The 12,910-nt window shown below is 37.6% G+C and overlaps 3 protein-coding genes and 1 long non-coding RNA gene across 10 annotated transcripts in view; 3 read left to right on the forward strand and 1 right to left on the reverse strand.

Annotated features, from left to right (window-relative positions):
* Positions 1-12,910, forward strand: part of LOC127987851 (granzyme B-like) — a 152,370-nt gene that overhangs the window by 127,979 nt on the left and 11,481 nt on the right. For 5 of the 7 annotated variants that reach the window (XM_052590218.1, XM_052590219.1, XM_052590217.1 and 2 more), the window contains exons 2-5: positions 8,087-8,237; positions 8,346-8,487; positions 8,741-8,992; positions 9,077-9,401. In XM_052590218.1, coding sequence (XP_052446178.1) covers positions 8,087-8,237; positions 8,346-8,487; positions 8,741-8,992; positions 9,077-9,235 — 704 coding nt within the window. In that variant the 3' untranslated portion in view covers positions 9,236-9,401. Of the gene's footprint in view, positions 1-7,818; positions 7,982-8,086; positions 8,238-8,345; positions 8,488-8,740; positions 8,993-9,076; positions 9,402-12,910 lie in introns of those variants that run through there. The other 2 variants (XM_052590216.1, XM_052590220.1) reach the window with 2 other exon arrangements.
* Positions 1-12,910, forward strand: part of LOC127987854 (mast cell protease 4-like) — a 177,004-nt gene that overhangs the window by 57,982 nt on the left and 106,112 nt on the right. The gene's annotated exons all lie outside the window — the stretch shown is intronic.
* On the reverse strand, positions 3,570-6,137 carry LOC127987871 (uncharacterized). The gene is made up of 3 exons (XR_008161456.1): positions 5,995-6,137; positions 4,706-4,784; positions 3,570-3,937 (listed from the first exon to the last, which is right to left on the reverse strand). It is a non-coding gene; the product is annotated as an uncharacterized LOC127987871 (long non-coding RNA).
* On the forward strand, positions 11,386-12,644 carry LOC127987857 (complement factor D-like). Its single transcript, XM_052590232.1, has 5 exons — positions 11,386-11,531; positions 11,611-11,758; positions 11,862-12,000; positions 12,083-12,334; positions 12,423-12,644. Exons 1-5 carry the CDS (start codon positions 11,474-11,476, stop codon positions 12,579-12,581), a joined length of 756 nt encoding a protein of 251 aa, XP_052446192.1. The 5' UTR covers positions 11,386-11,473; the 3' UTR covers positions 12,582-12,644.

Here is a 12,910-nt window from a genome sequence, read left to right on the forward strand (position 1 = left end):
TTTGTGCTCAGCGACGCTTCAAGTCAATCGAACAGATAACACGTGCGCATATTTGCATCGCTTTGATCGTTCCCTCTAGATCTCACCTTCTCACACGCAGCCCCACGATTGGTCGATTATGTACAATACTTGCATGTTATCAGGTCAAGCTGCTCTGGATGTTTTAGGCATTATTAACATCCTGGCTTGTCTTGTCCTGTATGATGGGACTTGTCCTGTATGATCGGCGCATATGGTCACCCTAATATAAGAGCCCTCTGGATAGCTTTTTTGGGAACATTCTCTGTAAACCCTAGAGGTGGTTGTGTGTGAAAATCCCTGCTGGAGAACAATAGCTTCTTTGTCCGGGACAGAAGATCGAACCTCTGAAGCTGGGTGGTCTGCGAGAGAACTGCAGCGAGTAGCCTCACCAGATTGTTTCCAAAACCTATCTCGAGATTCCCGGAATGGCTGCCCAAGCCTTATAACGGGAGACGAGAGGTTTTATTTTCTCAAACAAGAGCTCACCTTGAAAAAGCGGGGAGTCTACATTCATGTAAATGATTGTGAGAGGATGAGGAATTTTGCTCTTAAAAGTATTTGAGTCCACTATCACAGCAGTAAAATACTCCGGCATTTGAAACTCCATCTCTCAGAGGTGTTAGAAGAGGTAAGGAATGAAGGCATGCTGTTTTTGGGGGCGTTCCAGCCAAGTCGAGAACAAGGCCCTTCCTTTTCCTCTCTAGCACCTCAGGATGGCTTCAGCAGCTTGGAGTCCAGCACAACTCATGGACGGGGACCTTGACGCTTCGGGAAGGGGAAGCGCTTTGCCGGCCCGGAGTGCTATTTCACTGAGGTTGATGCTGCACTGGCTTCGCAGACTGACCACTTGATGCCCAGATCCTCCACTTCCTCGCAAAATTGTTAGCTCGGCATCTGGCTTTTGCAATAAATATTTATTTCAGAAATTTTAATCAGCCTGTTTTATTTAGCTTAAGAGCGATCTTGATAACACCATGTTCAGCAACTATAGACCAATATCAAATCTTCCTTTTATAGGCAAGATTATTGAAAAGGTTGTTTTTAATCTGCTAGGCAACTACTTAAACTCAAATGGATACCTTGACAATTTTCAATTTGGTTTCCAAACGCATCACAGCACAGAGACAGCGCTAATTAATAAGATAATATATTATATTCACTTTAATTCTGATTCTGCTGTACTAGACTCTAGAGCTGCATTAGACACTGCCAATCATTACATACTTCTAGAGAGACTGGAAAATTGGGTTGGGCTTTCTGGGATGGTACTCAAATGGTACTTAGAAGGGAGAGGTTATTATATGAGTATAGGAGAGCATAAGTCTAAGAGGACGTCCATGATATGCAGACATCCCAAGTCTCCCGGAAGTTCCGGGAGTCTCCCGCATATTGAAAGCGGCTCCCTGAGACCCGCAAATTAGTTAAAAACTCCCGGAATCTAGACCGAGCGAGCAAAAGTGCGCATGTGAAACAGATACTGTGTTTCAAACAGTGTAGCGCGCGCACGGCAGAGAGGGAGAGGGAGAGGGAGCGAGAGACCTTGCGTGTGTTTGCTAATGTGTGTGTGTGTGCGAAGCGCATGTAAGACAGAGAGCATCCTGATTGGCCTGTTTCTGCAAATCAACCAATCAATTGTCAGTGTGGGCGGGCTTTTATCTCTTCTCCCGAACAAAATGAATCAGTTATGTCTATCTAGAAACAGGAGCACCATGGCAGAGGGAGAGTGCCACAAAAAAAAAAAAAAAAAAAAAAGTATAAGACACATTTTACGGCAGACTACACGGAAGTGTACCCCTGTCTTATAGATGTAAAACATAATGACAGTCTTGCTCAAGCATTGCCCATGGCAGGTTAAATGATTGCAAAAGTCATGTTGAGGTGAGTTGACAAGTTTCATTTCATCTGCATATTATGCAGGCTAGTTGCCAAGGCTACATGAAAACAACAAACTCTTTAGACCTGTTTAAAGTTGTACCTCCCTGAAATGACTTTTTGCAGGTTGGGATGTCTGGATATGTGGAGTCCCACAAGGCTCAATTCTTGCAGTGCTCATGTTTAGTCTGTATATTCTTCCACTAAGTCGAATAATGAGAAATAAACAAATTGCATTTTATTTCTATGCTAATGATACTCTGATTTAACTAACCTTATCACCAAATACTACAGCACCATTGATTCCCTCTGCCAATGCACTGATTAAATTATCTTCAGTTAAACAAGGAGAAAACTGAGAAAAGTTATCAAGGTAAATTCACACCTTGACTCTAGGGGTCAAACAAGTCAGAAATCTTAGTGTGATTCTGGAGACAGATCTTAGTTTCAGCAGTCATGTCAAAGCAGTAACTAAATCAGCATACTATCATCTCAAAATCATTGCAAAAATTAGATGTTTGGTTTCCATTCAAGATTTGGAGAAACTTGTTCATGCATTTGTCAGCAGCAGGTTGGGCTGTTTTTTCTCCTTTTTTTTCCCGAAAAGACCATTAGACAGCTGCAGCTCATCCAGAACACTTTATATCAGGATTCTGACTAGAATCAGAAAATCTGATATTATCACACCATTCCTCAGGTCTTTACACTGGTTTCCAGTAAAAATTTGGATAGTTTTTAAACTTTATAATTAAAGTTTATAATCACTCAATGGCCTAGGACCTAAATACATTGCAGATTTGCTCACTGAATATAAACCTAACAAACCACTCAGATTATTAGAATAGAGTCAGTTAAAAATACCAAGGGTTCACAAAAAAGGGGAGTCCGCCTTTAGCTATTATGCCGCCCGTGGCTGGAACCAGCTTCCAGAAGAGATCAGATGTGCCAAAACATTAGCCACATTTAAATCTAGACTTAAAACTCATCTGTTTAGCTGTGCATTTATTGAATGATCACTGTGCAACGTCAGAACTGATTGCATATAATAATTTCCTATTTTAACTGTTTACAAAATAGTTTTGAATAATTCAATAATTCATTATTAAATAATTTTAAAGTTTTTAAATTCCTTGTTTTATTGTTATCGTTATTTTTATGATTATTTTACTTCCTTTTATGTGAAGCACTTTGAATTGCCATTGTGTAAGAAATTTGCTATATTAATAAACTTGCCTTGCCTTTCCTCAAAGCAAGCTCAGTGTCTCCACCCAGCCTTATATAGTATTTTGTCAGTGGGATCTTGATGATGACCATCATCCCCTTTGCTCTCTGCTGCCACACCTGACCTTCAGCTGTTGAGACTGATTATATTATACTAACTGGTATGTACTGAATAAGCTGACTAATAGCTCTGTCTCTCTTAGCTCACCTGAACGTAGGTATATTGAACAACAGAGAAGCTAAACCCCACTCCAGACCAGAGAAGTCCAAACTAGGGCCTGCGTGAGATAACCTTTGATTTTGACCCACCTTACCATCTGAGAAGAGAGGGAGGGGTCTTTGACACAGATCTTAATTTCTAATTTAACATAAAAAATGTGTTTGTTAGTTTTATTGTTGAGCTACAAAAATGTTAGCTGAAAAAAATTTTTTTTTTTAATTTTTTGATTTTTATTTTACATGCACAATTCAAGGCGCAGCACCACACATGCTTTGCAGCACTTGATGTCAATCTGTATTAACAAATTAACAATTAATCTGCAATTTATCAATTCCTATGAATAACAATTCATCAATTCATTTATTCAACAAGAGATTCACGAGCAAATCAAGGCAAAGCTCTTGACACAAGAGCTGGCTGACATTGAGAGCCTTTCTTATACTCCTTAAGGAGAAGATCTTTTTTTTGCCATTGAGGGTGTTGAAAAAAATTATTAAAGGATTAGCATCTGGGGCCCTCTTAGGGGTTGGCATCATCTCTTCTCAGGTGTTCTGGATGCAGACTGGAGCTTGTTTAAATTCTAGTGCCCACGGGATGTAAATCCTGTGCCAAAACAGTGAAACAAATAGAGACATAATTAGTGTAGCTGCTGTTCCAAAAGTCAGTGATGATCTTCAGATGCTGCTTATTAAGCTTCATTATGCTGGTTTGATTCAGAACTGAAACACATGTTCAGGTCTCTTCCTTTGACAGCCTTCACAAAATGTGTTCCAGCAAACAGGTCCTCAAAGATGAACAAACAGGCACAAGTGATGGTGCCTCTGTTTGGCTTATCTGTGACCAGACGGTTTAACTTTAACTTGAAGTGGAAACTGAGAAGTAAACTAACTTACTCTCACCTACATAATATCTTGACTTTGTCTGTAAGTAATCTACAGCCCAATCTGGAAAAACTTCTGAAAAATAAGGACCAGCTTCAGGTCACTGACAATGCAACCACATATTTGTATTGCTCACAGCTTGACTAGTGTTTTCAACATCAAACTGCATTATATAATGTACATCTGCAAGAGTAATGTTCTAATTACACTTTATTTTACTGTGTCCTCACCCATAATAAGTACATTTTAATTAACATTACTCAGTACCTCAATGTATAAATACACTGTACCAAGGATACCTTAAAATAAAGTGTAACCACTGTTTTATCTATTTTTAAATAATATGAAATAAATGAGGGGAACCCATGGCAACTTTTAATGTAATAAAGTTTGGTATATGCAACATTTCCCTTTGGCCCATGACCCTCAATCAAGTTTTAATTTGGCCCTTCGTAGGGAAACATTTGGGCACCTCTGCACCAGACCTTACCTGGTTTCTCTTCAGAAGAAGAACTTAAACATATCTGAAAGATATATTTCTGACGAGTTGTCTTGAATGCTGCACATTGCTGGAAAAAGTAAGAATTCAGTTTAGTATGAAGTGCAAAGATGAATTAAAATCACAATATGCTAGAGCTAACATTTCAATACAAGAAAATTTCTCGGGCAAAAATGTCCATTGTCTATTACCTATAATGTAGCAATGTGTGAAGCACATCTTATACAGAAGTCACTTTCAAAACAAAGCGGCTTTCGTTTTTTGATTATGCAGTGAAATTGTGTAAGGAAATGTTTCACCCGCATGTGTAGATTCCTATTGAATTTGAAAGTTGGTAGAGTGTTATGGTGTTTTAGAAATTACATGTTAAATGCAAGATAATTTATTCACTTTAATTCCACATAATATCATTATCTATAAAAGCAAAATAACTAAATATTATTAGCAACAGGTTTGTCATCTCTGCAATGCCCTACATTTCACCACTAGAGGTCACCATCCCCAGCTTTCTAAATTGGACTTTTAACATATTGACCGAAAGGATGCTCTCACATTCATATGAGTCTGTTCCTAGAAATTTCTTTAACATGTAAATCTTTGTATGAACTGAACAAGTTTCACGATTTGATAAACAAAAATGGAATAATGTGCCAGCTGCTTTCCATATTCCAGTCCATCTCATCCTCATGGACTTCACCAGATTTGCCAGTTCTTTAATGCGAGATGTTACTTTACTACCAAGGCATTGGCAAGATCTCAAACATGTCTGGAGGGACACATGGTTATACATGGTAAGACATTTCTAGATCATTTGACTGACCAATGTCTGCAGACCTTGCAATGTACTCTGAGATATCAAGTGTTTTCAAAAAGAAATCTGCATTCTCAAATACACTTTCCCTGTTTAGTGAGGTGGAACTCAGTGGAGTTCTGCCGCTTTTGACTCAGTATGTGTCATCTGTTTCTTTTTCAGTTGAGTAAATGTGTGGTTGATAATAAAGTCCTTTTGTTTTGCCCCATCTCCCATTGCCCAGAACTGACCAAAAATCATGTCCCTCACTGACTGAGGGAAACTGTGACTGCATTTGTAAAGACAGGAAGCACAGTCTTTTCCCCTGACCTTTAAAGCTGGAATATGAAAGTTTTTGTGAATTCACACAGCTTTGCCCTGTGTTATGGAGCCTTTGTTGAACAGCTTTCTTCCAGTTATCAGGGTCTCTCTTTCTTTTCCTTCCTGTTTGCTGGATCTCACTTTCTCCCCTGATTTCCTCAATACTCACTTGCTCTAATGTCAGGAAGACATACTCTTCCTCAGTTTCCCTTTGCCTCTCTGTAGCTGTACTGTTTGCATCATGTGCCTGCTCCAATGCACCACCTGTGTCCTTTGCCTGTAGGGGATGATATTAGACTCAAAATAATTAATAGATGCACGCATAATTATGCATGTACTGTGTAAATTATATATATATATATATATATATATATATATATATATATATATATATATATATATATATATTACTATCCACAAACAAATGCCTTTCAATTTGAATCTGTGGAATTTAGGATTAAATGTTTGTGCAGCGATTTTTACAAATACAGACATGTTTGCGAATAAAAATGATCTGTTCTGCATTAATTTATCATAAATTGTTCATTCAAAAAGGAATCCATGCATAAGTGGACCAGGTGACACGAGGAACCAGGCCTGATACCACTGAGGAAGGACCTGCTCTAGCACGCAAATGGTATAATGACGAGATACTCCATTCAGCTGAGCTACAGCCGTTGTCACTTATAACTGCCCTGTTACTGGTGTTAGTGTCAGTTCATCGAGTGGGGGACTTGCAGACACTGTCAGTCAGTGCTTCCTGTCTTGAGTTTGGGCCTAATGACTGTAAGGTCGCCATCAAGCCTAGACATGACTATGTCCCTAATGTGCTCTAGACACTGTTTAAAGCCAAGATTATCACCCTGTTTAGACTTACTGTCATGGACACTGGGCAGGGTCCTAATGTTCTCTACCTGTAAGGGCTTTGAGAGTGTATGTGGAGCACTCTAGCCTGTGAATGCCATAGCTTTAGCTTTTGAAGGCCCACTCCACCCAAGGAATGACCTCCTCCTGGGCGTGATCCAGTGGGATTTCTATTGGTGAGATCTGTGCGGCTGTCACCATCCACATTGACTAGTTTTTTTTATTTTTATTTGGATGACCTGGCCTTGCAGGCATGGGTTTTGTATGTTTAATTGTCCACTTCCCCCTGTAGGTGGAAATAGTTATGTTGATGGCTAGTTAGCTCACATTCTTGGGGGCCCTTAACTAAGTGCACCAAAATTTGGCTCCCAGGGCAGGTCGTTCTGCATCTGCTAATAGCACGGTGGGATTGGATGTGTTCCCCATACACAATATGAGAGTACATTTGAAAAGGAGTAATACAGTTACTGACATAATCTCGGTTCACTGAGATAAGGGAACAAGTGTTGTGTGCGTGCTTATTAGCCTATAATTCATAACACAAAATATTTCACAATTTCTTAACCAAACTTAGGAACATTTTGTCAAACTTTGCGGCCTTATTAATTTCTTACAATTTTCATGAATTTGTTTAAAGGACAGTTGTGGTCATTATCTCATCTACAGTTCCAGTACTTTGATAGTTATGTTTACCACATCCATGTTATGAATATTATGAAACTGCTCTGCTTTTGCAACAGAAAACCATCATCGATTAAGAGATCAGTTGATAAAACTTATGCATACCAAGCAAAACATAAATAATGGTGTAAAACATTTCAATAAAACATTTCTACTTTACAGATCATTAAAACTTCACAAAAACCACATATAAAGTATAATGTTGATCACAATAAAATTATTTCCTCTTGCCAAGATAAATTGGATTCTATCTGTTGATGTTAAAATAGTCACCGTTTCAAAATAGTCACAGGACAAAAAAAAAAAAAAAAAAAAAAAAATATATATATATATATATATATATATATATATATATATATATATATATATATATATATATATATATATATTGCATATTCTTACATACAGATGACAAGTAACACAAAGAATATCTTCCTACTCTCAATGTTACTGACACCACAAGCTGAGAAAAAAAGGCTTACAGGCAGCTCAGTGTCTCCACCCATCCTCACATTTATATAGTCTTTGTCAGTAAGAGCTCACTGTCTGCATGATGATCATCATCTCTCTTCTCCTGCTGGCCTCTCTGTTGCCACAACTGACCTTCACTGGTGAGAATGAGTATATAAAAGCATTTATAATGATGTTTAATTGGTATGTACCAAATAAGCTGACTAACAGCTCTCTCTCTCTCTCTCTCTCTCTCTCTCTCTCAGCTCGTGTGAATGTGGGTATAGTGAATGGCACAGAAGCAAAACCCCACTCCAGACCTTACATGGTTTCTCTTCAGATTGACAAGAAACATGTCTGTGGTGGATTCCTCATCTCTGATGAGTTTGTCTTGACTGCTGCACATTGCTGGAAAGGGTAAGAGTTTTGTTCAGTCTAAAATGCAATGTTAAGTTAAAACTAACAAATGACTGCAGTACAAGACAATGTTTTGATTGACATAAATGCACATTTCTCTTTCAACAGATATCCAGAGATTCTGACGGTTATGGTTGGTGCTCATGACTTAAAGAACAGTAAGGATTCATACCGTGTCGAAGTGAAGTCCTACATCCCACATCAATACTGTCCATTCTGTTCACATTGGAATGACATCATGCTTTTGAGGGTAACAACCTGTAAAACATTTAGTTGTTCAGAATAATATCTGATCGGGAAACAGTGGCAGAAACCTGGCATAACTATGTTTGAATTTCTAATCATGTATCCTTTTAAGAGGCAATTGTAAATATTAATAAAACATACACATTGGCTTTCAAGGCTTCTGTACTAACTTCAAAAAGAGCAGAATAATGAACTTCAGTTCAGTCTCATAAAATATGATTAAATCTCTTAATAATGGTTGTGTTTTTGAGTTACAGCTACAGGAAAAGGTCAAATCAAATAACTATGTTAACTGGATATCATTACCGAAGGAAGGAGACGTTAGTGGAGGCACTCTCTGTAGTGTTGCAGGCTGGGGAAGACTGTTGACGAAAGGCACATTGAGCAGTCGACTAAGGGAGGCAAACACGACTACAATCAACCACGAAGAGTGTCAACGTAAATGGGGATCCATGTACTTCCAAGCCTCGCAGATGATCTGTGCACATGGTAATGGAGGATCCTGCTTGGTATGTACAATTTGTTTTTACAGTCTTTATGGTAATGTATGTACCTGTTTCTCTATTGAGGTGCTGACCTTTGTTTCTTAACAGGGAGATTCAGGAGGTCCTTTGGTTTGTGGAAACACTGCAGTTGGTGTGACATCTTTTGTGTACATTAAAGGCTGTAATTCACCTGAGCGTCCTAATGTGTATACTAAGATTTCAGCATATCTTCCATGGATCCACCAAATCATAAGAAATATTGAGTGAATTAACCAAAAAAATAAATAAATAATAAATAAATAAAATTGAAAAGGAAAATGTTTTTCTTGAATTCTTCTGTAAATCTTTCAATAAAAGTGTCAAATGGCAGTCAATCAGTTAACATGTCCTCATTGTCACAAAATTATATAAATAAATGTCCAAAGTCATTCCACATTAGTTCACTTTACTTGCCATCTTGGTTATGCTCTTTAATTTTTAGTCATGCATGTATGGCTCATATCTACTTGAATGGGGGAGGGGGGGGGGGTTTCTGTATTTTTCTTATGACAATTTTATGATTGGTTTATACGAACATAAGTTAGAATAGTTTCTATACTGTAATAAATGCTATGTCAATTAGAACTGCATTATTCATATAATTTTTTTTATAACCCGTGTAGCCCTCCTGCCAGGTAATTTATCTTACGGCTCACACAATAAAAATATGTTAAGGGGATATTTTTCCACCGGTAAAGGTAAATTTCTCTTTCACTACAGTATTTCAAGTTTACACTTAATTAACTCACAGAAACTTTCTCCACCGACCCTACCATTCAAAACATCCATGGTGAAAGTAAAATCAAAGTATTTTTAAGACAAGTCATGTCACTCTGCGGCCATCTTTGAAACACCTCTCGGGCATCCAAGTGCAGCGCCTATCTCTTTGTATATGGAAACTCCAAATACTCCAAAACTGTTCACTAAGCTTAGGAATACATTTCATATTTAAAATCACCAAATCTGGCAAAAACTGTCATAAATGTTACTTTTGCTCAAATAGCATTATAAAAAGCTTATTTTTCAGACTAGATCAGTGAGTGCACAGTCCTTAGAGCATGTCTCAGAGCGTTGACAACTAGGACTTTTCAAACGACAACTGATATAGCAACCGGGACTTCTAATGGCAGCTGTAGTGGCACGCTGAATTTACCGATAAGCGGTTGGCTCTTTCATTTCATTTGAGCGGCAATATTGAGCGTTGAATTTTTCCCAATTTAAAACTATACAACTGACATAGGTATTCTTGGGTATTCTATAGTCTTTGAAGAGCTCAGTTCACAACGCCAGTGACTTTTTCACTGCTTTGTCGCATGTGGCTGGCAGTTGAGGTCACTACTGGGCATTCCCACTACTGGTTGCCTAGTTACAAAATAACAATCCACAACAGCAGATGTATCATGTGCTCTCCTCTGACTTCACTCCCATTGGTTGTCACTCGCGACATTTGTGCTTATTTGTATGAAGTTGAAGAATTCAGAAATTTTGTCACTTGACTCGCATTGTTTGACACACCCACAATCCTTCAACAATGTTCACTGTTGCTGATGTTGCCAGCTCTCTACTGAAAATGATTGGGATTATGTCGCTCTGTCACTGGCGGTGTGAACAAGGCTTAACTCTTTCACTCCTTCAACTTGACAGGTCAAAATCCACAGAAGTCCATCAACATTTAACTTGCACATGTAAGCAAAAATCAGCGATCCCATAAAATGTAATATTATAAAACATACTAATGGTGAAATCCTTGTTTGTCTTTCTTTTAAACACAACACTAAATTCAGAAATCAAATAATTTTTTCAAGGCTCTACACCTGGAAATTAACTTTTTTTTGCTACAGCGATAGCGGGATGCCTTTTTCCACATTAGGGATTTCCTGCAAATCATAAGTTATTACTTCTACTAGTCCGTTTAGGACTGTTCTGACTATATTGTTTCTTTGCCCATGTGCACACACATCCAAAGCAGGTGCACAGAGAAAAAAATTATTTAACATACATCTGACTGACAGGCAAATCATGGTGAGTTCATTATCTATTAAAGCAGAAGAACTGAATGTTATTTGGAACAAGTTTGTCACCACTGAAATTACTTAATTTCACCATTAGAGGTTTTTCATCTATATGAATTACAATTAAATTAATATTGAGGTTTTGGGTTTAAGATCAGCTTAATCAATAGCATAAGTTTGATCAAAGTTTTTTTTTATTAAATTAATTTACAAATTAAATATATTATTAAAAAGCCATTTTCAAATAACAGCAAAAGCTGCATGCATGCATTTCTTTTATTTTGTGGTTTCATATAAAAGTTGATGCAGATGACAACTAACACAATGTATTCTTACTATCAGTGTTACTGACACCACAAGCTGAGAAAAAAAGGCTTACAGGCAGCTCATTGTCTCCACCCATCATTATATTTATTTAGTGTTCATCAGTAGGAGCCTACTGATTGTCTTCATCATGATCATCATCTCTCTTCTCCTGCTGGCCTCTCTGCTGCCACACATGACCTTCACTGGTGAGACTAATAATATAACAGCATATTATAATAATTGTTATCAGCTGAATAAGCTGACTGACAACAGACTCTCTTTCAGCTCATGTGGATGTGGGTATAGTGAACGGCACAGAAGCAAAACCACACTCCAGACCTTTCATGGTTTCTCTTCAGAAGAACTGGCGACATATTTGTGGTGGATTCCTAATTTCTGATAGATTTGTTATGACCGCTGCGCATTGCTGGAAGTAAGACTTCAGTTTAGTCTGAAATGCACTTATGATTTAAAATCATAATATCATATTTAAAAGACTTGATTGTCCATTATACTAATAAGACTTTCTTATATAGGAATGAGAAACTAACAGCTGTGGTTGGCGCACATGACCTAAGACAGAATGAAGGCTATGTCCGCATTGGTGTGAAGTCTTACCACATCCATCCTGACTTCAACATGCACACTTTCCAGAACGACATTATGCTTTTGAGGGTAACAGTAGTTCAAATGATCCTTATTAAATGATTAGTCACAACGTATTTTAATTATGATAATGTTTTTTTTTTTATTGCAGCTAGAGAAAGAAGTTGAACTAAACAAAAATGTCATGAAGATTTCCATACCAAAAAAAGAGAGACACATTGAAGCTGATTCTGTTTGCCGTGTTGCTGGCTGGGGGAGACTGAATTTTAAAGGGAAAAAGATTTTTCGTCTCATGGAAGCAGAAGTGAAGATCATGGAAAATGCAGAATGCAAAAATAAATGCAAAGACAATTTCTCAGTCTCAGAGATGATGTGTGTCTATGGAGATGGAGGAAGCTGCAGTGTAAGTAAAAACATTATCGGATTGAGACCATCATTAGTGAGAAGTACTGTATCATTTCAGTCATGTGTTGATCTGTGTTTCTTCACAGGAGGATGGAGGAGGTCCTTTGGTTTGTGGAAACACTGCAGTCGGTGTCACTTCCTTTGGTGACTCAAAAATCTGCAATAGTCGTGAACGACCTGAAGTTTATATAAAGATTTCACCATATATTCCATGGATCTGCTCCGTTATTGCAAATGTTGAGTGATTTTTGCAATAAAACAGAATGAAGTATTTGTTTAAATGTTCAATAAATAAACTATGTGTCACACATTTATTGTAAGTTGTTCTTATTATTGCAGCCCTATAAAATAATAGTAGTCTACTGATAATGATTCAAATAACTTAAATTGATAAACCACAATGTCATCATGGACACTGAAGTGAAATGTCTAAACGTATCAATGCTCTTCTTTTTGCAGTGTTTATACAATGTGTTTGGACAATTTCTGACACTGAAGTGTTTAAAACTGAATCAATGCCATTGTATTAGATGCAGAGCATCACACTCCCCTGCTAAAGTAGCATTTGCAATGA

Source organism: Carassius gibelio, chromosome B22 (genome assembly GCF_023724105.1).
Source record: "Carassius gibelio isolate Cgi1373 ecotype wild population from Czech Republic chromosome B22, carGib1.2-hapl.c, whole genome shotgun sequence".
NCBI lineage: Eukaryota > Metazoa > Chordata > Actinopteri > Cypriniformes > Cyprinidae > Carassius > Carassius gibelio.

Bases quoted from the DNA above. Each gene is read 5' to 3' on its own strand.
- LOC127987857 (XM_052590232.1), top strand. From the start codon at position 11,474: ATGATCATCATCTCTCTTCTCCTGCTGGCCTCTCTGCTGCCACACATG. The intron at 11,532-11,610 runs GTGAGACTAATA...ACTCTCTTTCAG, and splicing joins GCCACACATGACCTTCACTG to CTCATGTGGATGTGGGTATA. The intron at 12,001-12,082 runs GTAACAGTAGTT...TTTTTATTGCAG, and splicing joins ACGACATTATGCTTTTGAGG to CTAGAGAAAGAAGTTGAACT.